Source organism: Lolium perenne, chromosome 1 (genome assembly GCF_019359855.2).
Source record: "Lolium perenne isolate Kyuss_39 chromosome 1, Kyuss_2.0, whole genome shotgun sequence".
Lineage (NCBI taxonomy): Eukaryota > Viridiplantae > Streptophyta > Magnoliopsida > Poales > Poaceae > Lolium > Lolium perenne.
In genome coordinates this window covers 130,005,192-130,029,402 of record NC_067244.2, presented here as the reverse complement: position 1 = coordinate 130,029,402, position 24,211 = coordinate 130,005,192, and the positions used below count along the sequence as shown (strand labels likewise).

General features: G+C 42.5%; 1 protein-coding gene across 1 annotated transcript; it reads right to left on the bottom strand.

Annotated features, from left to right (window-relative positions):
- Positions 1-624: 624 nt before the first annotated feature.
- LOC127302033 (WAT1-related protein At3g02690, chloroplastic) lies at positions 625-4,175 on the bottom strand. Its single transcript, XM_051332381.2, has 7 exons — positions 3,491-4,175; positions 3,344-3,391; positions 3,130-3,252; positions 2,112-2,261; positions 1,425-1,596; positions 1,273-1,333; positions 625-1,138 (listed from the first exon to the last, which is right to left on the bottom strand). Exons 1-7 carry the CDS (start codon positions 3,983-3,985, stop codon positions 1,030-1,032), a joined length of 1,158 nt encoding a protein of 385 aa, XP_051188341.1. The 5' UTR covers positions 3,986-4,175; the 3' UTR covers positions 625-1,029.
- Between the last annotated feature and the right edge of the window lie 20,036 nt (positions 4,176-24,211).

The following is a 24,211-nucleotide window of genomic DNA, read 5'->3' as shown; positions in this document are numbered from 1 at the left end:
CTGCAGCTGTGCGTGCTCCACATAGTAAACAAAAACAGCCAGCTAAACCTTGGTGTCCACCGCCTCCTGGCTGGGCCAAATTGTCAATCGATGGCTCATTTAAAGAGATTGATGGTATGGCAGGTGCTGGAATGATCCTCCGTGATGACAAGGGTCAGATCATTTTCTCCGCGTGTCGGAGCCTGCTGCTATGTGTTGATCCTCTGGAAGCTGAAATCCGAGCCTGTCTGGAAGGCTTGGAGTTATCTCTTCATCACAGTCGTCTGCCTTTAGTCATTGAGACAGACTGCTTTCAGCTAGTATCGGCTGTCCAGGAACGCCAACCAGATAGGTCGCTTCTTATGCATTTTATTTCTGAGATTAAAAGGCTTTCTAGCCAAGATCGTGTGTGCAAGTTTGTAAAAGTGGTTCGCTCGCAGATTAGGGTTAGTCACTGTCTCGCGAATTTCGCGAGAGCAGAGCACCAAACTGATGTATGGCTCGGTTCAGGTCCTGAGATCATGATTCGGGAACTGGAAGCAGAGCATCTTGTAACCCTTTCTGAGTAATGAAATCCTCTTTTACCCGCAAAAAAAAGGATAAGAAGCTTCTGAAAAACCAATAGACTATGGATCAGAACTCACATATACAATTGCTTTTCATTCATCAGCTATTTTCATGCTTTCAACTACATGCACATGGGGGAACTACTTGTACATGGGAGCTACTTCTCCCCGATTTGATATCGTACAACACATCAGCTATGATACAAAAAATCTGACTACAGGGCCATAATCAGACATGGTGTGAGTCCATCTGATTGCGTCGACAGATCACCGAATTTGGTTTTACCACCTTATACTATCTTTTCAGTCTAAATATGGGAATGTACATGTGACATGCTTCTTCAAGCTGTGCAAGTTGGTAAAATGTTTATCACTAGCACGTACTTAATCTTCAAATTTCTTCTGTACAGCACCATTACAGCAGGTGCTTCAGGGCAGTGCACTACCCATCTGCGACGGAATCTCATGAGTTTGTGACATCCTCTTACTTCTCGCCTACAATGCTCTTGTAATTAACCATATAGATGGCAACTAGTGTCAGAAGTGCACCACCGATCTGCTCGGGTGAGAAGGTCTCTCCCAGATAGATGAAGCTGAAAAGACAAGGAGTGCCCAAACCATCAGTTAGAAGATAAATAACACATTTCTTTTTTGTTTTCTGAGCAAGTAATATCACATTTTTAAATTAGGAAAAATTTATCATCTGACATACTGGAAAGAGTCTTACCCGAAAATAGAGGCAAACATAGGAGTTAAGAAAGTAAGAGAACTAAGTGTGGTCAGACTACCTGCACGAATAATAGAAGCAGATATGAAATGCTGGAGAGAATAAATTGTTGACAGTTCTCACATCATTGAACTGGTGGGAAGGGATATTACCTCTTGTAGCATTGTAGAAGTAGACACCGTAGCTGATAGCACTGCCAAATATAGATGTATAACCCAGTGCTAATATATCACTCGATGTAAGCTCTTGAATATGTCCATTAAGAGCAGGATCATGATTAAGAACAGATATAACCAACAAAGGTATCCCGCCTATTACCATGTGCTGCAAAGAAATAGGCTAATATTAGTATTTTATCCGGTGCAATGTCGGGTTTCTATAATTGTTACAAGTATGGAAACAAAACTGCAAAAATTATAATTATCTGCGATAAAGATAACATATACAGTCTGAAGGAACCATTACATGTTTTTTGAGTAGGACGGGGCCATTACATAAGCTACAAGGTTAGGTTTGATTTGACCACAAAACAAATCTACCTTGACTTGATTTCTAACAAAGGCGGTTCAAGCTTTTGATGTTGAAATCCCTAAGCATTTGACTTGACATAGCCATTAGGCTCCACAAGAACAACAGATAACACTTTTGAGTTCAACAGAATAGACTACCAAATTGGTACTCCCTGGAGACATACATAATCAATTGGCCCAAGTAGAGCAAGGAGAAAAGGCTTATTTTGAGACACAAAAACATCAAAAGCATACAACTTCTACTTTAGCGCATGTTACACACACTATCGTATAATAAAATGATCATGTACTCATCTACAGATATCATACCCATCCTGTTGCCATGATTGGATCAGAATACTTTGATACCCAGCGAACCATTATAGTTCCAATCGCCATGCTTTGAGCTGAGAGGAACATCCACCATTCTCCACTTCCCCAGACTGTTGCGCCGGTTTCTTCAACTGAAAGTGCTGGAACCTACAGTTACGTCTATACACGATCAACAAATGAATAAAAATATGTGTAGAACGCAACCATGTCAGAATCACAATCATATGTATACACCAACAGCTACTTTTCAGCATTTTATCTTCAAATGTTTTCATCATTTCAGACTGATAAGCCATGTCTTCAGTTTCAAATAGCAATAAAACAAGATCCAGCTTTAATATTTAAACCACGAGAAATTTGTGTCGTCTAAACTGTTATGGGTAGTTGTATACTTAGTGTTATGCCACTTGCACTCTTGCACATCAGAGGTTTGTGTCTTCATCAAAATCTAACACAGATGATGGGATTATTCTATTGACATGTTCTAAAGTACATCATGAATGTGACATGTTATTAACTAATGGTAGTTAATAACCAGGCATCTAAGATTGCTTGTAAACGTTAAGATATGCACTCATATGCGAGCAGCAAATGAAAATAAAAATATGTGTACAATGGAGAATATGGTACATCCATGTCCGAATCACAATCATTTGTATAGACTAAGAGCAACTTTTCACCATCTTACCTTGTTTTTCATCATTTCACAGATTGATACAGCATCTCTTTAATTTCAGATAGCAAGAAAATGAGGTCCAGCTTAAATATTTAAACCATGAGAAATTTGCGTCTTCCAAACTGTTGTGGGTAGTTGTGAACTTAGTGTTATGCCACTAGCACTTTTGCACAACAGAGATTTGTGTCTTTCTCAAAAATCTAACACAGATGATGTGATTATTGGCAAGTTCTAAAGAACATCATAATGAATATAACAGGTTATTAACTAACCGTAGTCGATAACCATGCATCTAAGATTGCTTGTAAACGCTACAACATGCACTGCAAAGAGGCAAACCTCAAGGAGCAAAAGCCCAACAACACCCAGTACAAGCCCCCCAGCTCCTATCGCGCCGATAGACTCTCCAAAGAATAGGGCTGCAAGGATAGCAACGGTCAATGGTTGAGAGTCAATTATGACCTGCAAAAATGGTGATCACAATGGCGTCAGCTCAATGGACCAAAATGCCAAGCAATTGCTAGAGAAGAAGAGCAGGGAGAGTTGGGCTTACGCTTCCGAGCCCAGCCGACGTCTTCTGCAAGCCCTCCGTGAGGAAGCCCTGCAAAATGAGGAAACGAAATCGACACGCTCGCTTCAGCAACCGCACAACCACCACACGCTAAGGATCACGCGTTCCACCTATCTATACAATATCGACCTGGAAGCAGGCGGCGTCGACGAGGCCGAAGGCGGCGATGGCGCCCCACGCGGCCCAGCCGGAGGGCTGCTTCCTGCCGCGCGCGGCGGCGAAGGCGACGACGAGCGCGCCGGCGGGGATGAGGCGGAGCGCGGCGACGAAGAAGGGCCCGGTCTTGGGAATGACCCCCTTCATGGCCACCATGGCCGTGCCCCAGAAGAAGAAGGGCGACACCAGCAGCGCCCACTCCCACCACTCCTTGGTGGCCGCGAGCGCCGCCTCCTCCGCGACGGGGTCGAGCTCGGCCTCGGTGCCTGTGTCGACGAAGTCGAGCTCGTCGGATGCCTGCGGTGGCGTCTCACTGCTCCTGGCCGCGAGGCGGAGGCGGAGACGGACGCGCGGGCGGGGCATGGCGCCATGGCGTGGGAGAGAGGGGAGAGCGGACGCGGGTGGGCGTCTGGGAGCGAGTGGCGGGTGGAGCGGGAGGAAGAGGCGGAAGGGCGCGGCGGCGGACATCTCGGCCGGCGCTCGGGGCGGGGTGGTAGGTCAAGTGGCGGCGGAGGCTGCCGGAACGAGACGAGCGGCGTGGGTGGGTTGCTGCCGCTGGCGTCGTTCCGGTCGTGCGGCGTGTTGAGCTCAGATCAGTTCGCTCGGCGTGTGGGTGGCCTTCACGGCTTCACTCGCTCAGCTCGGCACTTTGCGCAGCACGTTGGGCCGGCCCACGAGCTCCACGGCTATCCGATACTCCCTCCATCACAATATATAAGACACATTTTGTAGATCTTTTGGACATAACTTTAATAAAAAAAATAGTGCTAGGAGGAACTAGACACTAAATGATACTCCAGTAGAAGCGGGATCTCGGCGTGAGAATTCCATAAATTCGTTCCTGACAGGATTTGAACTCTGGTCGTTGGGGTGCGCCACTACGATCCCAACCACTGGGCTATGCCCACGTCCTCAGACATAACTTTAATCACTAATACTCCATCTGTTCCTAAAAAAAAGCTACTCAATTTTTTCCAGATACATATATATCTATGATTAAAATATTTTTATATTTTTATATCTAGATAAAGTTGAGCATATTTTTCTATCATGGAAGGAGTATATACAATATTATACAGTTTCCGAATGCGTAAATAGTCATTGCATTCATCTTAAAAACTTTGTTTCATTATATTTTTTATTTAAGTTTTATGGATTTATCATAAGTACGAAATTCAAGCGTGCATTATATTTTGGAACAAAGTGAGTATTTCACAACATATAATCCATGGGATCGTCGATTTGGAAATTGAAACTAGCTGCTCCCGTCGAGAGAAAACGGCTATAACTAACGGCGCCTGAGGGAAGTCGGTGCCACCATGCTACCATTACACATGAGAGGCCCCTCATAGCATCTAAAGCAGATATCGGATAATCCCCAACATGGAAAAGTTAATGCCCACTTTTCGGTTTTGTGTGAAAAACAACCCGCCTGGATCCTGGAAAGTAGCCTGGTCCGGCTCTCACTACACCCTCATGTTCCAGCATTGCCTCGCCGAAATCATCGTCATGGACCTTCTCAGCCACCTTCTTGTCCAACTCGAGGTGGCGTAGCTTCAGTCGGTGCCTCTCGGAGCTCCCAAGCCTCTAGCCACCGTCATCCCCATGGCACATCGTCCAACAAAGAGTCGGTCTTCTTCCAGCTGCGAGCTCTGAGCCTAATCCCGGGTTGACAATAGCGGCGACCATCTCGGGAAAGTGTGTCGTCCAGAAGGCAGCCAAAAGCCCAAAATATGTGCCAGTCGGACCGACAACGACAAAGAAGGTGGCGCCTCGAGGACAAACGCCTCATCCAGCAACGGGAAAGGTGGTGCCTCGACGAACATGAAGAGAACAGTGATCATGAATGGAGAAAGCAAGAGTATTCTTGCCACTATAAGATGTCGCTGGAGGTAGCCTTTACAAAAATGTTGTTTCTTGATTTGATCATTGTAGGTCTTTGATTGCACATTTCTTGGATATGTTTGATTGCTACTTTTTCTATTGCACTTTTTTTTTATGTAAGACGGGTGTCGACTAATCGTATTGTAAGATATTTGCAAACTTTGTATTATTACTCCGTATCTATATACAATCCATATGCAACCTATATGGTTCGGGTCGAGAAAAATTTGTACGATCAATAGTTTTATGGTACGGGTTTACCCATCCTCATTTTCTAGTACTATATGCTGATTTTACATAGACTGGTGAACGATGGAAAACTTAAAATAGAGACCAAGCTACACGTAGCCCTTTATTTGCAAATATTAGAATTCGTATTTTAAACTTTTAAAATTCTGAAATAAAATTCTAGAGAGAGCCAATGATGTATACTATAATGGTGTAAAATCTCACTACAACTACTTCGTATTCTAGGCTACACAAAAATAACAAATTCTGACAAATTTTGTAGTGAATAGTGCATATTTCGAAACTATAAAATTTCGGAGCAATGCTGCTCAGCTGCTCTGTGAACGATGACATGAAACAGATAAAAATACAGTGTGTGGCAGGATCCACCAAGCTGCTCAGCTGCTGGAAATGGAGCATTTTCGGAGCAACGCTGGGCTGAATTAAGGCAACATATGTTCCATAGATATAAGCTTTTCAGAACATTCCATGCATTTACCAAAAGCAGAGCACCCACAGTTATAACCAATGCATGCCATTCCAATTAAAGTGAACACTTTTTCGCGAAAACGCAAAAGCCTTGCGTTTCGATGCATTGATAGATAAAGAAGGTTTGTATGTACAATGTCCCCAAGAAGAACCAACGCCACGCCGTACAACTCAATCCAAAAGACCTAATCTAGGGGAGGAGTTGGCGAAGCCCTCGGGCGCCCGCGTCCGCCCATTGTCGCGCCTCGGCCCTGATGTCACTGAATAAGGAGGCCACCGAGGGACGCGCGTTGTCGAAGACCGCCGCGTTCCTGTGCTTCCAAATCCACCACGCCGTGAGCATGATGAGTGACGATGTTCCTTTGCGCAACTGGCGTGGGGAGGTCCGCACCACTAGCGACCACCACTCCGCGAAGTCACCCTCAACCGTAGGAGGCCCAGCGGTGGATCGAATCCACGACAGAACCTCAAACCAAACTGTCCTAGAGAAGGAGCAGCCGGTCAAGATGTGCGCCATGGTAATTAAAGTGAACACTAGAATCTGAATTAAAATAGACAGTTGAATCAAAAGTCAGAACAAGATCCATGGATCAATTGATAGTGTCTTAAAGTTTGCATCAATTATCCTGCCAAAACCAAAGTTCACAATGACTGACTAGCAATATGCAGCAAAAATGCAAAATCAACCATTGCCTTGGGCACATTACTAGCTACAGACATAGAATCAACGAGCTAATCACTGCCATAACACATCACTACATCAGAACTTAGACCAACTGAAGCACACCATCAGTAGGTGATCGTCTCCAGAACGGTAATCTGATCAACTCCATACTCTCTTTATCCACGAACGGCGACCGGCGCCGCAAATGCAGCAGGATATCCTGGCGGCCGGGTTGTAGCGGCAGGTCGCGCAGAAGCAGACGTGCCTGTACGGGGCCCAGGGCATCAGCGCAACCCGGCGCCTGCAGGCCTGGCAAATCACCGGGCGCACCGCCGCGGACTGATCGGCGGCGGGGGGCTGTGGGACAATAAGTTCCGAAAGGCGCACGAACTTCCACGGAGACGACACTTCCTCTTCCTCGCCGGCAGCCGAGCCACCGTCCGACGGCCCTGCTTATGGAACAAGAGGGAGACACAGGTACACAGGAGATTGTCAGTCCAAGAAACGAACTGGAAGACAGGAAACGAAATTGAAAGAATCCAAGGAACGCGTTGGGCACGGAAGCAGCAACATTACCTGCAGGGGATGAGAAACACACATCATGCGCGCCCGCCGCCGTTTCCGGTTCCGGTTCCGGTGTCGGTGCCGGTGCCGCCGCCTCGGCAAAGGAGTGATCGGCCTGTGGCACCGCCGCTGGTGGCTGATCGGCGGCGGCGGGCTGCAGCACGATAAGCTCGGAGAGGGCCACGAGCCTCCACGGAGACGACACTTCGCCTTCCGCGCCGGCACCCGTGCCACCATCGGACAGCCCTGCTCACGGAACAAGAAGAGACACAAACACGAAGGAGATTGTCAGTCCAGGAAACGAATTGCAAACCCAGAAACGAACTGGACGACAAGAAAACAAACTGGACGACAAGAAAACAAACTGTAAAGAATCCAAGAACGAACTGGGAACGAGAGCAAGATTACCGCGAGCGCTCATCAGGTTAATCGACCGCGTATCCCGTGAAGGCGGCGGAGGCAGCACCGCCCTCGGGCTCTGCTCCCAATCGCTCCCGGAGTCTGCAAGAAACCAAGAAACCAAACCATTAACACACCAAAATCCAAGAAATCGATTGAGAATAGAAACTGTTCAATCGGGAACCAACCTCCACTGACAAAGTAGGCGCTGGGAGATAGGCACTCTTCGTCGCTTTCAGCCTCCCTGCGGGGTGCAGGTGGCCGCGGCGTCCCGGGCGCGTCATCCGAGGCCTTCCGCTTCAATGTCATCTCGCCTCTGCTAGAGATTCACCCCAAGAAATCGACTGTACGCCTCCGCAAGAACAGCACAGAGAGATTGGGCAGAATCGAGCTCGAGAAAGGAAGCTACGGGCGGGTGAGAGGAGAGCTGCAAGAGAGAAGAACGATCAGGGAATGGAGAACGCGCGGACTAAGACGTGACAATAGAGGCTCGATGGGCCAAGAAGCAAATATTTAGATTTTGGGCATGAGAAAGTCCAGCAATCAGACTCGACACATTCTTACGGCCCAATGACTGAGTAGCACAGTTTTGGCAGGTACTTAGTTTTGTTAACACTTACTTCGTTTAAAAAATCTAAAAAAAGTACTACTTTACTTAGGGAAATGTAAATAAAAAAGACTTCCTTTAATTTTTTTTTTGCGTAACACAATGTAGGCGCTCACAGATACGTACGCTCATTTCTATGAACGCGCACACACACCCTAGCCTATCTCCGAAAGACTAAACCAAGCAAACTGATTCAGCGGATCTTGAGATTGACGAAATCAACATAGACGTCTCACCATCAACGAGAACATTATTCTGTCTTTTGTGTGACACCAAAGTGTCAAACCCGAGGTTTGAACTGTAGTGGGCTAGAGGTGCCACTGCCCTCCTAACCATCCAACCATAGGTTGGTTCTCTTCAAAAAGAGGTTGCCCATGAAATGGTGGCATAACAGGGAATGGTGTTCCGCGGAGATGAAATTGTTGCCCATGCGTTGGCAACTGTTGTCAATGGAGATGGTCATAATCTCTCCCTTAATGGAGTTCTCTTCGGTGAAATAAAACTCTTGCCGTTTTGAGTTCGGTTTTGCTAATTTTTAGCTAGCAAAAAATTGATTTAGTTCTTATTCAACTCCCCCGTCGTTGATTCATGCGTCTGCACCTTATCTCTGTAGCCTTCTTCTTCTCCTGAAAATACCCGGAAGGGCCGATGCGACGGTCAGACTCCAGCGAGGAAGAAGCTTAGGGCAGGGGGATGCGTGATCGCCAGAGCTAGAGAAGGTGAGAGGGTTTAGGGATGGTGGGGGTGGCGGCGGACCGGCATAGGAAGATCTTAATTGGGGCAGGGCAGAGCGGCAAATAGTTGTGCGGGAAGTTAGCGGTCCATCCAATGGTGGTCCCAAGGACATAGCTTCCAGCCGAAGGAGAAGAAGGAGACACCCATATGACGATGATGACATTATTTGAATGTGAATTTGGTTAGTTCTCAGCGGCTGGGGCCTAGACATACCCCTGAATTTCGCTTTGCTTTTGACCTCATCTGGCGCAAGTGCTTGTAAGAAGGTAGCCCGTGTGAAAGCTCGTTCATCAACCCCAATATCTTATGGCGGGGTGATGCTCTAGTTTTCTTGGGGTGCGAGCTTTTTTGGTAAGATACTAATAGAATTTCCTATTTTTGCTAATGTAATATATATTCGGTTTTGTTGGTTGAGAGCTAGTTCTCAGTCAAGTCCTATATTATTAGATTTGCACCGTATTTCATGCGCTTGAACTGAAAGTTAGGTTATGAATGAGATTTTTTTCAGTTATAAATTAGATTACCCATGCATTTACCAAAACCAGAGCACTGTAGAATCACAGATGAGTAGTAGCTACACCCTGTGCACAGCAAAATCCAAGCCCGTGGTAGTATTTCAATTACGAGGATAATGCTAGAATCTGGTATTGAAAACTGATCACACAGACCGATTTGCATCATAAAGTTTGCAGCAGTTAATCTGCCTAAACAAAATTTCACAATGCTGACTAGCAATATGCAGCAAAGTTAACTGTTGCGTCGGCCAAACAAAGAGCTTCAGAACAAAAATCAACGAGCTAGACACTGCAAGAACACACCAGAACTTGACCGACTGAAGCAACGGGGATCTGCTCAAGTCCTTATTTACTCTGCATGACCTCGACTCGAAAAATCAACTTCTCACTCTTTTATGAACCGCCGGTGCATGAACGGCTGATCGAAGGCCGGGGGCTGCGGCACGATAAGCTCGGAGAGGGCCACGAACCTCAACGGAGACGTCACTTCGTTAACCTCGCCACCATCGGAGAGCCCTGCTGACGGAAGGAATTTGTGTCAGTCCAGGAAACGAATTGCAAGCCAGGAAACGGCCTGAATACAGATTATCAAAATGTAAAGAATCGAAGAAACGAACTCGGAATCGGAACGAGAGCAAGATTACCGCGAGTGTAGTCTCTCGCCGCCCGTCCCCTCAGGTTGACAGACAACTCTCTCTCCTGCGTCTGCAGGGACATAGAGTATGCGTCCATCACGTTCATTGCCGGCATATACCCCGGCGACGGAGGCGCCGCCACCCTCGTGCTCTGCTCGGCGTCGTTCGCGCAGCCTGCACGAAGAAACCGAACTGTTAACACACCAAAATCCAGGAAACAGCGGAAATCAAGAAGAATAACAGCGCGCTTGGGACTCCACCTCCGATGAGAAGTTTTGCAATGGGGGATAATTCCCTGTAGTCGTTTTCAGTCTCCCTGCGCGGTGCAGGTGGCCGCGGCGTCCAGGGAGCGCCGTCCGAGGCCTTCCGCTTTCCTGCCATCTCGCTCGCCTCGGCAAGCACCACACACCGAGAAATATAATGCAGGAATTCGCAAGAGCCGAACAGATATATGGGCAGAATCGAGAACGAAACGGATAGGTGGGCAGAATCGGACTCGTGAAAGCAAGCTACGGGAGGGAGGAGAGTTGCAGCGAAGGGAGGGAGCTCGGGAGGAGGAGGAGGAGGACGCGCGGAGGGACACGAGGCAATATAGAGGCGCTGCTGGGCCGAGAAGTGAATTGTTGGTGGCCTCTGCGCACATCAGAGCCCAGCAATCTATCCCGACTTATCTGGGGCAACATACTCCTACGGCCCAAAGACTGAGTGGCATAGTATTATTTTGCAGGTGCTGTCGTTAAATTGTCCTAAAGATATCACTGAAATGCTAACAATACCTCGGCAATAATGTAAAATTTAGAGTGCAATGAGTTCTTAACTTCAAATTCCAATACTTCTTTGTTTTTTAAGAGAAAATATTAATACTGCGAAAATACAAAGTACATACAACCTCTGCACCAAATATTAGAAGACGACATGGATGCACACGTCAAAGAAAAAATTAAAAAATAGAATACAACTGGTAAAGCCAAGAAATAAAAACTAAAAAGGCAACAATCCTTTCTATGTTTCTCATGACTTTTACCATTAAAATTAGAACCCGTTTTGATATGGTTGGTCAATTTTTGTGAAGTCATCCTTTCGATGAATCTTCATTGTGCACCGAGGAGTGCACAACCGGTAAAGAGCGTTATGATCAGGGTTGAACTCAAGCATCTCAACCTTCCACCAAAGGTGTGACACGTGGGACGCGATTGGTTGCTCGGGCCATTTTTGTGGCTCCCTGGCTCTCCCTTGCGGCATGGACGGGGAAAAATGGCCCAAAAGCCACTTGGTGGACTTTGTTTGGTACCCCAGGTCGCATCATTTGGTCTTTTTTGGGGCTGGTGATTTGTTGCCCATGCCTATGCACAAATTGCTATGACGGTCCAAGTTTGTAGGGTTTGTTGTGTGCAACCTATGTTTGTGGACTGTGGTCACATCTTCTCTTTAGTGGTGACTGTAAACAACCACACCACCATCACACATACCACACTATTATCACACACACATCGAGTACAAATGAAATGAAATACACAACGACTAGCAGTTCATCACACACATATACTAGTAGTTTATCAGCTCATCACGACCGAGCCCTAGCTACTTAAGAGTAATAGTTTATCATTACAAACCAGGGATAGTTCATCAATGGCGACCAAGGGGATGGAAACTTTCTTGTTCCTTCTCAGCCCACATTGCTAGAGTCCACTCATTTCTCTTGTCCCTCCAAGCTTAGGTGTTGCCCGGTTCGACACCATGGCCGCCCTCAACATCATCAGGGGTAACATCTAGCTCATATTGGACATGGTCATCTAGACCCCACCCTAAGATCCAATTGTGAAGGACGCAACATGCAACAACAAGCTTTACTTGAGTGGGAAAAGTGTGTAATGGCTTATGGTCAAGAATTTTGAACCTATTTTCCAATGCAGCAAAAGTCCTTTCGATGGTGACTCTAAGGCTAGAGTGTCTAAGATTAAATAGCTCTTCTGCATTCTACCATTTGTTCCTTGGAGAGAACTCGTTCTCCTACTTGGTTTACAAGCATAGACAACATTTTCTAGATATAACTTACCATCAGCGAGACACATGCCATCTAGTCTAGACAGGCTATCAGTAAGAACATTTGCATCATGGGTTTATCTTTCCCAACCAACTAGCACATAAGTAAAGTTCAGATCAAAATCAGCAGCATCAAGCACATTCTAGCAGGTGTAGTGCTTCCTTTCTTTGTATCTTGTTGATTGTTCTTTCGTTACTCTAGCAGTCACCTGAGTACCATAAATTTGTCCAATACAGTCCTACCTTGATCGACAATGTACAAGCTTGTTAAACAAAACAAGACATGCTCATGGCCTACATAGAGCAAGATCATACAAGACATGCTCATGGCCGACAATGTACAAGCTAGTTAAACAAAACAAGACATGCTCATGTCCAACATTGAACAAGATCATACAAGACACGCTCATGGCCGACAATAAAATAAGATCATACAAGATTATCATCGCACAATCTAGGCAAATGACAAAGCAATATTTGTGCTGACCTTGAAGTATAGATACCACTGGTTGTTTCATATCTTTCTTGGTGTTGCACCCGAAGAAGGCTTGATCATATCTTGTATGATCTCTCTAATTGCATAAAGAACATGATTGAAATAACGGGACATAGTCTCTATTGATATCCTCAATATGTTGTGTATAAACCTGAACCTCTTGTTATGGCCAATAACATGAAGAGACAAAGAAATTTGCTCTTGCATGTAGGTGTGGTTGCTATCACTACAAGAACTTGGAGTATCAACGATGGAACAGGGCTGACGTTTGACAAATCCGTTAGCCTTTGCCAATTCTCGTGACGGTTTTGCGTTTTCGCGTCACAAATCACATTTTGGGATGCTCGGGCCTGAAAATCGTCACATGTGGCCTCTAAACATCAAAAATTATCCATAAAGTAGCGTCACCGGGAATGGGCGGTCCAAATTGCAGCTGGGGGGGGGGGGGGGGCGCAGGGGCGTCACATGATCTGGGCTCCGGGCCGCTTGACACACATGACACACCCTCGACATTGTTCACGTACTTTTATGTCTACCGCTTGTTTTGCAAATCTGACCCTCACCCGCTCGCACAAGAGCCCAATGCCAATAGCACTGGGACCCATACATGTTGGGGCGACACAACCACTATACGTCTGGACACATGTAACCGACCTGCAGCACTCGGTCCCGCGTGTTAGATACCGACATGACCTTTCTGCGTGGGATCGCCCGTTCCGACAGACGGCTAGCTAGCGAAGTGGACCAGTCCTGTCACTAGGACCAACCTGAAATCCACATGTCAATTTCCATGCCAACTTTTTTGCGCATGTACGATCACAAGTGTTTCCCTACCATCAATTATGGTCACGTGGCCCCGCATGTCAGAGTTAGACCACCAGAAGTGAAGCGACGTGGGCCAAATTATCATGTCGCCAAGGTGTATCCCATATGTCAGTTTACACATGTCGAACGGGATGTTCAACTAAGTTCTGTACGCTTGTACATCTTGACATAATGGGCCAAATAAATAAGGGGAACTGAGCGCAACTAAATAAGCAGGTTTGGAAACTTCATTTTGATTATTGTTGATCATAGGATTTAAGGATGAGAAAAATATTAATTATATTGGTGTTTACCCATGGAAACTTCATTTTGATGGATCAGGTTGTTGAGATAGTCGAGGTGTCGGCAATGTTTTAAATCATCTAATAATGTAGTTTATGAAACATCGGTATAAATCCTTATATTAATAGCTAAACTGAATATGAGGCTTTATTGTTTGGTTTGCAAATGTTAGCAGACATGGGTGTAATGGAGATTCGCTTCTGGTAGTGCGCCAAAATAAATGTGAATTCCAATATTTTGATCGATTACTAAATAGTTATTTGGACCGGTGTTTATATATAATTGAGTCTCTAGATGAGGTCATTATCCATATGATGCATGTAAAATGCATTGAAGTAGTTTATTAACATGAATTCTCACATATTTGCAACATATATGATTGTAATACCATGTTTTACATTGATTTATGTGGATTTAGCAATGGTCTCCTTTATTTGAGTTATAACTCTACAGAACAGGAAAACCCTGTTTTGTTTATTTTTCACTTTTAGAGACCTATACGGAGTCAAATTAAGCTAGAATTTTGGGGACATTATTTTTCACCAGAATAAGCAAGATGGGCTTTTGAACCAGACCTGGAGAGGCCTAAGGGCCAAAAGAGACCAGGTGGCTCCTAGGGTGCGCCACCAAGGCTCTTTTAGCATCGATCGTCTAATTCGGTTGATACTTTCGCAAACCGGTGTATTTTGACCTAAAAATCATTACATATATGACCCCTGGAGGGTTCTATGGAGGGTAGCGCCGCAGAAACATAGAAACACAAAAAAGGGGCTGCAACAGAGAAGCTTGGAGGGGAAACTCCGTTCTTCATAGTTCTTAGTACCATATGAGCTACCCAACATGATTATGGTCATATATGTAATACCTATGTGATGGATTTTTATTCGATGATATTGTGCTATGAGATTTGACTATACTTTTTGTAAGATGTATTGATAGATGCATATTATCTACCTCGTTCTTAAGTATTGGTTCTGGTCCAACTTGTATGCAAGAATGTGTGTGGGGTGATGTGTGTGTTAGATGGAATAACATGGTTTTGGTGATTGAATAGTGACAACAAATTCATGATCTATTATGGCTTTGCCTTTTCTTTTGCTACCTCACTAAGGATAAAGTGAATGCATGCATGTGCTATGTTCGTCATGTCACAAAAGTGATGATCTTGTTTGTTCAAGGTAGCATATTTAATATTCAAACGTCATGTCAAAGTACTTATGGCTACCTTAATACTCCCTATGTTCCTTTCTGTAGTACCTATAGATTTTTAGCATTTGTTTCACAATATAAGGCTGTAGATTGTATTTTTTTCAATTACCTCCTCCACCGGTCAACTCCCACATAATATGCATTAAATAAAATCCATACAAAATAGGAAACAATTAATTGAAATTCCTAATGCATGCCCCTAAGGATTGCTTAGATTTAGGAAGCAATGTTTTTCTTTCCTTAATTAAACCTGGATGCACATATATGGAGAGTCAACCAGACAGATTTGTGGGATTTATTATAGTAAGTTAGGAAGTTATCGATTTCCCTAATTTTAGTCTGATCTCAAATCGTTCAGTCAGGGGGTGTTGTGTAAAAAATACTCTTGCGCTAATTTCCATGGCAAAAATCTATAGACACTATAGAAAGGAACGGAGGGAGTACAAGATTGCATGAATTTTTTTCTATCTTGTAAAATATAAGAGAGATGTGTTGCATCATCTCTATATTAGGATGTGATACCCATATGAATACGTATCTTACACATATTGAAATTATATTCTTTACTAGACCATGATAGCGTGCGTTGCGCGCCCGCCCATTTCCTGACAGAGTAAAAAAGAATCTATGTAAACATATGAATAATTATATATTAATCGAATAGAGAAATCTTAAACGCTTCGCAAGGAAGGCAAGGGAGGACAAGGGTTTTTACCTGGGTAGTTGAGTAATTGAACAGTCTTATTGTGTCTCTATATATTGTATCATATTTACTGTACGGTATACACAATGCTAATTTACCATCTATATATATCGAATTGTGTGTTGCCATAGGAGACTCAGTTCCACTTTAAATGGGTTTGATTGAGTGCAATTGGTCCTGGTAGTACCTGTATTATGTGGTATATGTCCAAATATATAAGCTAGGACCAACTTGTTGAATATTTTAGGTTGTTAATTCCACAACAATTCTGATATGGATCTTCCAACTGCTATTTAGTTATAAGCAAATTAAATGCCTCAACAATAAAATAATTCATAGTGCAAATGTACGTGGAAGAACCAAAATTTACAATGAGCGTCATATAATCACATTTTAGAGCATGGGAATGATCACATGAATAACCATGTGTTCTTGTGTGTACCTTTAGAGATTATACCTTCAGGTTCACCATTCTCCTCAGAGGCTATATTTGTCTCTTCAACTAATTTCGGCTGATCTGGTAGAGGAAGAAATGGAAGGATACTGGAAGAAGAGAAATTATGTCACCAAAACAATCAAATCATGGAAGCAGGTATTGATTATATAGCTCTTAACGGGTTGAAGTAGCCAAATGTCAGATTACATACCAAAGTATACACTTGAATTTTTGATGGCAGTTAATTTTGTTCTGCAGCATAAGAACAGGAATGAAAAATCATTTGCATACAATTTTTTTTTAAAATGGGGGTATCCCGGCCTCTGCATCGGTTGATGCACACAACTTTTATTAAAATACCAATATCAAGAGTTACAAATCATGGATAAAACAAGGGTCGATACAAAAATCAACCATCTGAAAATAAGAAACATGCTAAGCAATCTAAGCATCTTCCAATCTCTTAATAGGCCGTCAAGTAACCTGGTAGAAAATATCATGGGCATCCATTTGAAGGCGGTTGCATCCAGTAACCATGTACTCCCGCTGATCCTCCGGGGGCAAGAAGCGCCAGAGCTGGATCCAATGAACCATAGTGTGAATAACCTGTAGAAATTAGTAGAATCATTTTTGTTAAAAAAATATTATTCCTTCAATTCCATATTGACCAACATAAAGCTGAAACGCCAATACGGATTCTAGCTTTATCTGTTTTGTCCTTTCCATTAAGTCAATTTCCAAACATACTTGTGATATTGGATGGAGGAGGAATATTATATGCAACAAAAATTACTCGCCAAACAAGTCTAGCAAAAGGACATGAGATAAATAAATGTTCAATTGATTCATCGGCATCACAGAAACAACATTTTGTATTTCCATTTCAATTCCGCTTTGCTAGATTATCACGAGCCAAATGATTTTTTTTACTAAGGAACCACATGAAGATTTTAAGTTTTAGTGAGATTTTTAATTTCCAAAGATATTTGCGTAAGTACCTTGTATGGTCATTAAACATGTCAACATACATAGACTTGACGGTGAACATCCTGATGATAATAGACCCCAAACAAACTTATCTTGATCTTCATTTAGATTTATCCCCATTAAAAGTTGGCATAAATGTACCCATTGAACCCATCTATTACCCAAAAGTTGTCTCCGAAAACCAATATTTAATGGAAGCAAACTCATAACAGTTGCCACCGTATCATGTTTACAATAAACTATGTTATATACTTGTGGATATTGAGATGCCAGGGTTTGGTTTACTAGCCATATATCTTCCCAGAAGCGAACTCCTTCTCCTAAGCCAATTTTAAAACTCCCTCTGCTAAAAAAATTCCCCCTTAACTTTCATTAATCCGTTCCAGAAAGGAGAATCAGTCGGCCTACTCTCAACTTCAGTTAAAGTCTTTTGCGATAGATATTTGTTTTTTAACAATTGCTGCCACAAACCTTCTTCAGAAAGATGCTTGTATAACCATTTACTAAGAAGACAAGAGTTTTTTTTATCTCCAGTAGTTCAACCCCAAGACCACCTTGGTCCTTGAATCTGCAAATCACATTCCACCTAGTTAACCGATATTTCTTCTTATTTTCCTCACATTGCTAAAAGAAACGTGATCGGAAAAAATCTAATCTCTTCCTTATCCCTTTAGGCATGTCAAAGAAGGATAGCATAAACATTGGTAAACTAATAAGAACATAATTAATCAATACGTGGCGATCCCCATATGATAACATATTCCCCGCCCAACATCCCAGTTTTTGATCGAAAAGACTTTCAACAGGATTCCATTCAGAATTTTTAAGCTTTCTATAATGGATTGGTAAACCTAAATACCTGACGAGCAGCGAACCAGATTCGCAACCAAACAAATATTTGTATTGCTCTTCTTCTTCCTTAGCCCTACCTAAGCAGAAAATCTCGCTTTTGTGAAAATTAATTTGAACCCTAACAATTCTTCGAAGAATCTTAATATTAGTTTCATATTAATAGATTTTTTGACATCATGCTCCATGAAAAGTATAGTATCATCGGCATATTGTAGTATGGATATTCCTCCATCAACAAGATGAGGAATTAGACCTTCGATCTGGCCATCCTCCTTTTCCCTTGCAATTAGGTTCGCCAACATATCTGCAACAATGTTAAATAACATGGGTGACAACGGATCACCCTGTCGAAGTCCTTTCCTGGTTTGAAAATAGTGACCAATGTCATCATTAACCTTGATCCCTAGGCTTCCGCCTCTCACGAATTGTTCTATGAGTTCACACCCTTTAGTATCAAAACCTTTCATCCGCATGGCTTGCTGAAGAAAATGCCATTTAACCTTGTCATATGCTTTCTCAAAGTCAATTTTGAAGATCACTCCATCCATCTTCTTTCGATGAAGTTCATGGATGTTTCATGTAAGACAACTACTCCTTCAAGTATATGTCGTCCTGACATGAAAGCCGACTGTGTAGGGCTAATCACCATTTTAGCTACAGTATTAACTCTAATTGTGGTGACCTTTGTGAAAATTTTAAAACTAACGTTAAGAAGATATATTGGTCTATATTGTTGTATCTGAAAAGCATTCTCTTTTTTGGGTAAGAGGGTAATAACACCAAAATTCAGTTTGAACAACTGGAATTCCCATGAATGCAGTTGATAGAACATCGGCATTAAATCACGCTTAATGACGTCCCAAAAGGTTTGGTAAAACTCAGCTGGAAACCCATCAGGACCCGGTGCTTTATTTAACTCCATTTGAAAAATAGCATCATTGACCTCCTTCTCAGTAAATTCGGTAACCAGGATATTGTTTTCCTGTGGGGTTAATTGGGGAATATCTTGATGGATTTCCTCACTCAGTGTGAGGGTAGAAGCTGGCTCTCCAAACAACTTCTTATAATATTCATATATATAAACATGTAGATTCTCATCATACACTATGGTTCCTTCATCTTGTTCTAACTGAAATATTTTCTTCTTTCTATGGTTTCCATTTGCAATTAAGTGGAAATACTTAGTATTATTTTCCCCCTCCTGAATATGTTTTACTTTGGCTCTTTGCGGCCATTTTGATTCCTCTTCCTACGAAGTTTTGTTAAGTCCTCATTTGCTTTTCTTAATTTTGTTCTCTCAAACTCATCTAAAGGAGTTATCTCAGCTCTCAAATCTAATTCATCAATTAAGGATATCAGTTTTTCCTTTTCTTTCTTGTACCGACCACTGAGACATTTTGCCCAACCCTTAAGGAAACGTCGAAGATGACGAATTTTGTTCTGCCATTTGGCAATAGGAGAATCCCCACGAGTCTCTGCCTCCCATTCAGCTCTCACTATTTCATAAAAAACCTTCATGTTTCAACCATGATAGTTCAAAGGAAAAGTGAGCTTTATTGCAAATGTGAGCATGCATGATTACCCGAATCAATTAAGAGAGGGGTGTGATCCAAGCCAGACCTTGTCAGGGCTCGAACAGTAACTAAGGGAAATTTTTGCTCCCAATTGACTATCGATAAAACTCGATCAAGCTTCTCATAAGTTGGATTCTCCCTCCGATTATCCCAAGTGAACTGTCTACCTGAGAGAGCAATCTCCTGCAGGTTTAAACTTTCAATAATGGCATTAAAAACAAAGGGCCGGTGTGGTTTAAAATTATCATTATTCTTATCCTCTTTTCTTCTCAAAATGTTAAAATTTCCTCCAATAAGAGAAGGGATAGATCCGGAATCACCCATCCTTGCTAGTTCAGCTAGGAATTCTGCCTTATGAGAGTCTTGAGCAGTACCATACACTGGCACTAAAACCCATTCAAACCCATCATGCTTACATCTAACATGTAGTTTGACACAAAAATCTCTAGTCTCAACTAAACCAACTTGAAGTGACACATTATTTACACCAACAAGGATACGTCCAGACCTCCCATGAGGTGGAAGGCAGAACCATGAAAAATCTAACCCATCTGCCAAATTTTTAAAAATGGTACAGAAAAATTAGATCTCCCCGTCTCTAGTAAAGCGATGAAATCTAACTTTTCTTCCCTTAAAGTTTATTTAACGAACAAATGTTTTGCAATATCACCAAAACCATCAGAATTTCAAACAAGGCCTTTGATAGCACTCATTTTAAACAACTTTTTATTTTTGAACCTAGCACTTCTGCGAACACCTGACAAATCAAAATCCTTCTTCTTTCTTGTTTTCTTGAGATTAATGATAGATTAAGAGGTCATCCTACTCTAAAATCTCATGTGCCTCTTCAACTATCAAGTCTCCAGTAAGACTTTACATTTTAGATATTAGCATGCTATTTTGATCCTCTTCCTTATCGATTTGTTCTCCAACATTTTTATTTAAAACTACTAAGGTACGATTGACATCCACCTCCTTAATAGATTTAACAGCTTTTGAAACTTCAATATTGTTTTTACCCAACGAAATACCTAGGCGATTAGCCTTAACAAGAATATCATCATCCGATAAAGAGGCTCAAGATGGTTTAGCTTTTCCATTACCTTGGGTGACGTAGTCATGCTTGACGTTCATATTCTGAATGGCCCTTTCCATCTATGAGGTGTCGGCATTTGGTTGCGCATGAATCCTGTCAATTGTCCATATAGTAGACAGTGATGGGCTTGATATGCCTCCAAAAGCGACCACGTCATGCACAGATTGAAACTTCTTTGTCTCTCCTTCCAAAACTTTTGCAACAGCCATTGGAACACCTGAAAATTGCCTCGTTACCACTGTTGGTGACAAAGAATTTTCTGTATCAAAAACAGCTTTTATACCTGTATTTTTGCTTGGAGAATCAAAAGTGATTATAGAATCAGTAGCCGCAGAAGATGCCAGCTGGAAAAACATGCTCATGTCCAAGTCCTGGCCTAATGATTGGCCATCAGTACAGGGGTCCGCCACGGTCGGTGCCAGAGTCGACATGTCGATGGGGACCGGCGCATGCTTCTGCGTGCTGGCGCTGTGGCCACCTGCAGCCGCTCCCGTCCCGCCATGTGTCGCTGCGCCCGCCAATGTGTCGCTGCGCCCGCCAATGGGCATGCAACAGCCTCTCCCGCCCCGCCAGGTGGCGCTGTACTCGCCTGTGGGTTTGCAGCAGCAGTCTGCCGCGCTGCCAGCTGCGGTCGGCATGGAGACAAGGTGGGCTGCAGCCGAGGCAGCGCCTCCCCCGGACCTGGCCCTCCAGCCAACGGCGACGCGCCAGGTGGCGCTTGGCTGCCCAACAGCACTGCAACTGCCAGAATCAACGTGGGAAAGAGAGCCATTGCTGTCTTTCTGCATACAATATATACTGTACAATCTCTTCTGGTTAAGTAATCATCCTGTGCTCAGCTGGCACAGGGCTCAGAACTCTTCTTCAACAAGAATTTAAGAGGGCATTATGCATCATAAATATAGGAGGAACATAAGGAGTGGTTAAAGAAATATCCTAAAACACAGGACCAAACGAGCCGACATGATACCAGGATTTCTAGAGTACGTCCTCCTAATCAGGAGAGCAACAGAATAGTCGCTATGAGCATAGTCTGATATAATTATAAAAATGAAAATAAATAATAACTGCAAAGTAAGACATCCCTGCTAGTACCACAGGTAAAGTAGTCCCCACATGGTGCAGGTATACACTCCTCGGTCAGTCTAGTGTGAGCAACTTGATTAAAATTCATGTGCCTATGTGCTTTCTTGTCTTTGGACGACCAAAGAAAGGATGGAGTAAACGGAAAATACAAAGGAGCTCTAGGGTGCAACGCACCCCCATACTTGGAAAAATAAATAAAAAATATTAAAAAGAAATTGATTTTTTTTTTTTTGGAAATCAAAGATAATCAGGTATTGTACCTGAAACAAAATATTTTCCTAGGAAATTATTTTTATTGTATCCTGGGTAAAAAAACAAACTCGAAATGCCCCATGACCAGGTACTATTCACTTTATTTTTGTCATAATTTTGTCTTTTTTGCCTTGGAGTCCATGGGAATCATTTCATGTCCAAACATTTTTTTAACGAGTACAAACTTGATCATCTTTTATTTCCAGGAAGATTCTAAAAAAATTAACTTATTTAAATTATTATAAACTTTTTGGTCTATGGAGGTGCGTTGCACCCGAGAGCCACAAGTCCGCGTTATGGAGTAAACTTGCTACTACTACTTAACTTGTGTAGTTGTGTGGATCATACTGACAAGGACTGGTCCATAAAAGAGACACTGGGACCAGTTATCTTAGCGATGCTCCGATGAATGATATGGGGATGAACTCATGAAAAGATTGGCGTCGAAAGGTAAAAGTAAGAAGGTCACCATAAAATTATTCCAGTTAATTAACACCTCTGTGGTATGTTTGTTTCTACGAGGAAACTGTATATATCAATGTATGGGTTAGTATAACAGAAGGATGACTCCAGAAGCAGTGGATATGGGCCACAATTAATGAACACTAGGAAGTTTGCGGCGCGGCGCACGCCGCGCACGCGTTGTTTACAGTGCGGCATTCTTTTTTAAAAACAATATTTTTAGGTTTGAAAATGCGGTATTACTTTTCAAAAATAGCTGAAGAAACATATAAAACTCGATTGTGCCCTTGGTATGAAGATCGTTGGTTACAATTTTGTAGAAATAAATATCTGGGTTGTTGAAGTACCGCGGAAGTGCCTATGAAATAGACGACGGATGGTGGAATGCTTTTGTTTCTAGATCGCTGGTTAAAATATTGTAGAAATAAAACAATATCTAGCTTGCTGAAATACCGCGGAAGTGTCAATGTAATAAGCGGCAGATGGTGGAAAGAGGCAACGGGTGATGGAGTAAATCTATCTTCTAAAGTTATTGTAGAAGAAGGTTATCCTAGGTGAAAATGTGACGGATGGTGGAGTAAGTATATTTTTTCGATGTTATCACAGAAGAACACAATATTATTTTCCCCGAGTAAAAGAGGGGGCGGATGTTGGATTTTTCTTTTTTAATCACCATTGAAGAATTATTCACTACTAAAAAATACTGGTGGGTAATTATTATCCAGAACCACGGTTGAGGTTGAAGGTTCGTGTAAAAATTGCTACCCTTGAGCGTCGTTGCAAAATGAGCTACGGAGAAATATGCAATATTAAATAATTAATAGTAGGTAGTTAACGACGTGTTTCATAGTTGACATGGGCAATGTTCAAGATATCTACTGAGAAATTGCTCTCTACAAAAATAATATAGGGAATTGCCGCCTCACAAAAAAATATTGCTGAAACTAAACTTGGGGCTGAAATTACTATGTCGTTGAACCGTTGAGAAATTATCGTCGTTGGAATATGCACCCTGAAATAATAAAATACCAAAAGTCCCAAAAGAGAAAAACTTAAAAAAACATATTGTAGCATATGCCACATGGCGCAGGCTGATTGAAACGGAAAGTTGTGCCGGAAAATGACCATCGAGTAAATAAAAGGAGTTGGGAAAATACAACCGAAGAAGTAGGCTAACTAACGTCAAAATGTTGCGGCCTAAAATATGTATCAAATCGAGTTGCATCAAATATTAAGGCCGGAAAGTTGTGCCAAGGAGCTAAAAAATATACGGTCTACGAAATATGGCTATAAAGGCATGTCAACAAAAATACCAATAAGTAGTATTAAAAGAAGAGACATAAAAATATTGTTGTAGATGTAGATAATTTTTTTGTTTGAGAGGTAGACATACATCCGAAAAATTAAAGATAAAAAGTTGTTGCATGTAAAATTATATAATCCAAAAGTCTTTAAAAAGAAAAAAAAAGGAAACAAAAGCACATTGTAGTAGTCTATGTGGGGGAGATTAATTGGATTAAAATAGATGTCTACAATGCATCAACGTGGAGCACTATGGTGCAAGCTAAGAAAAATAAAAAATAAACACATTGTAGCATAGGCTACATATCATAGGGCTGATTGGAACGGAAAGTTGTGCCGAAAAATAACCATCGAGTAATTAAAAGGAGT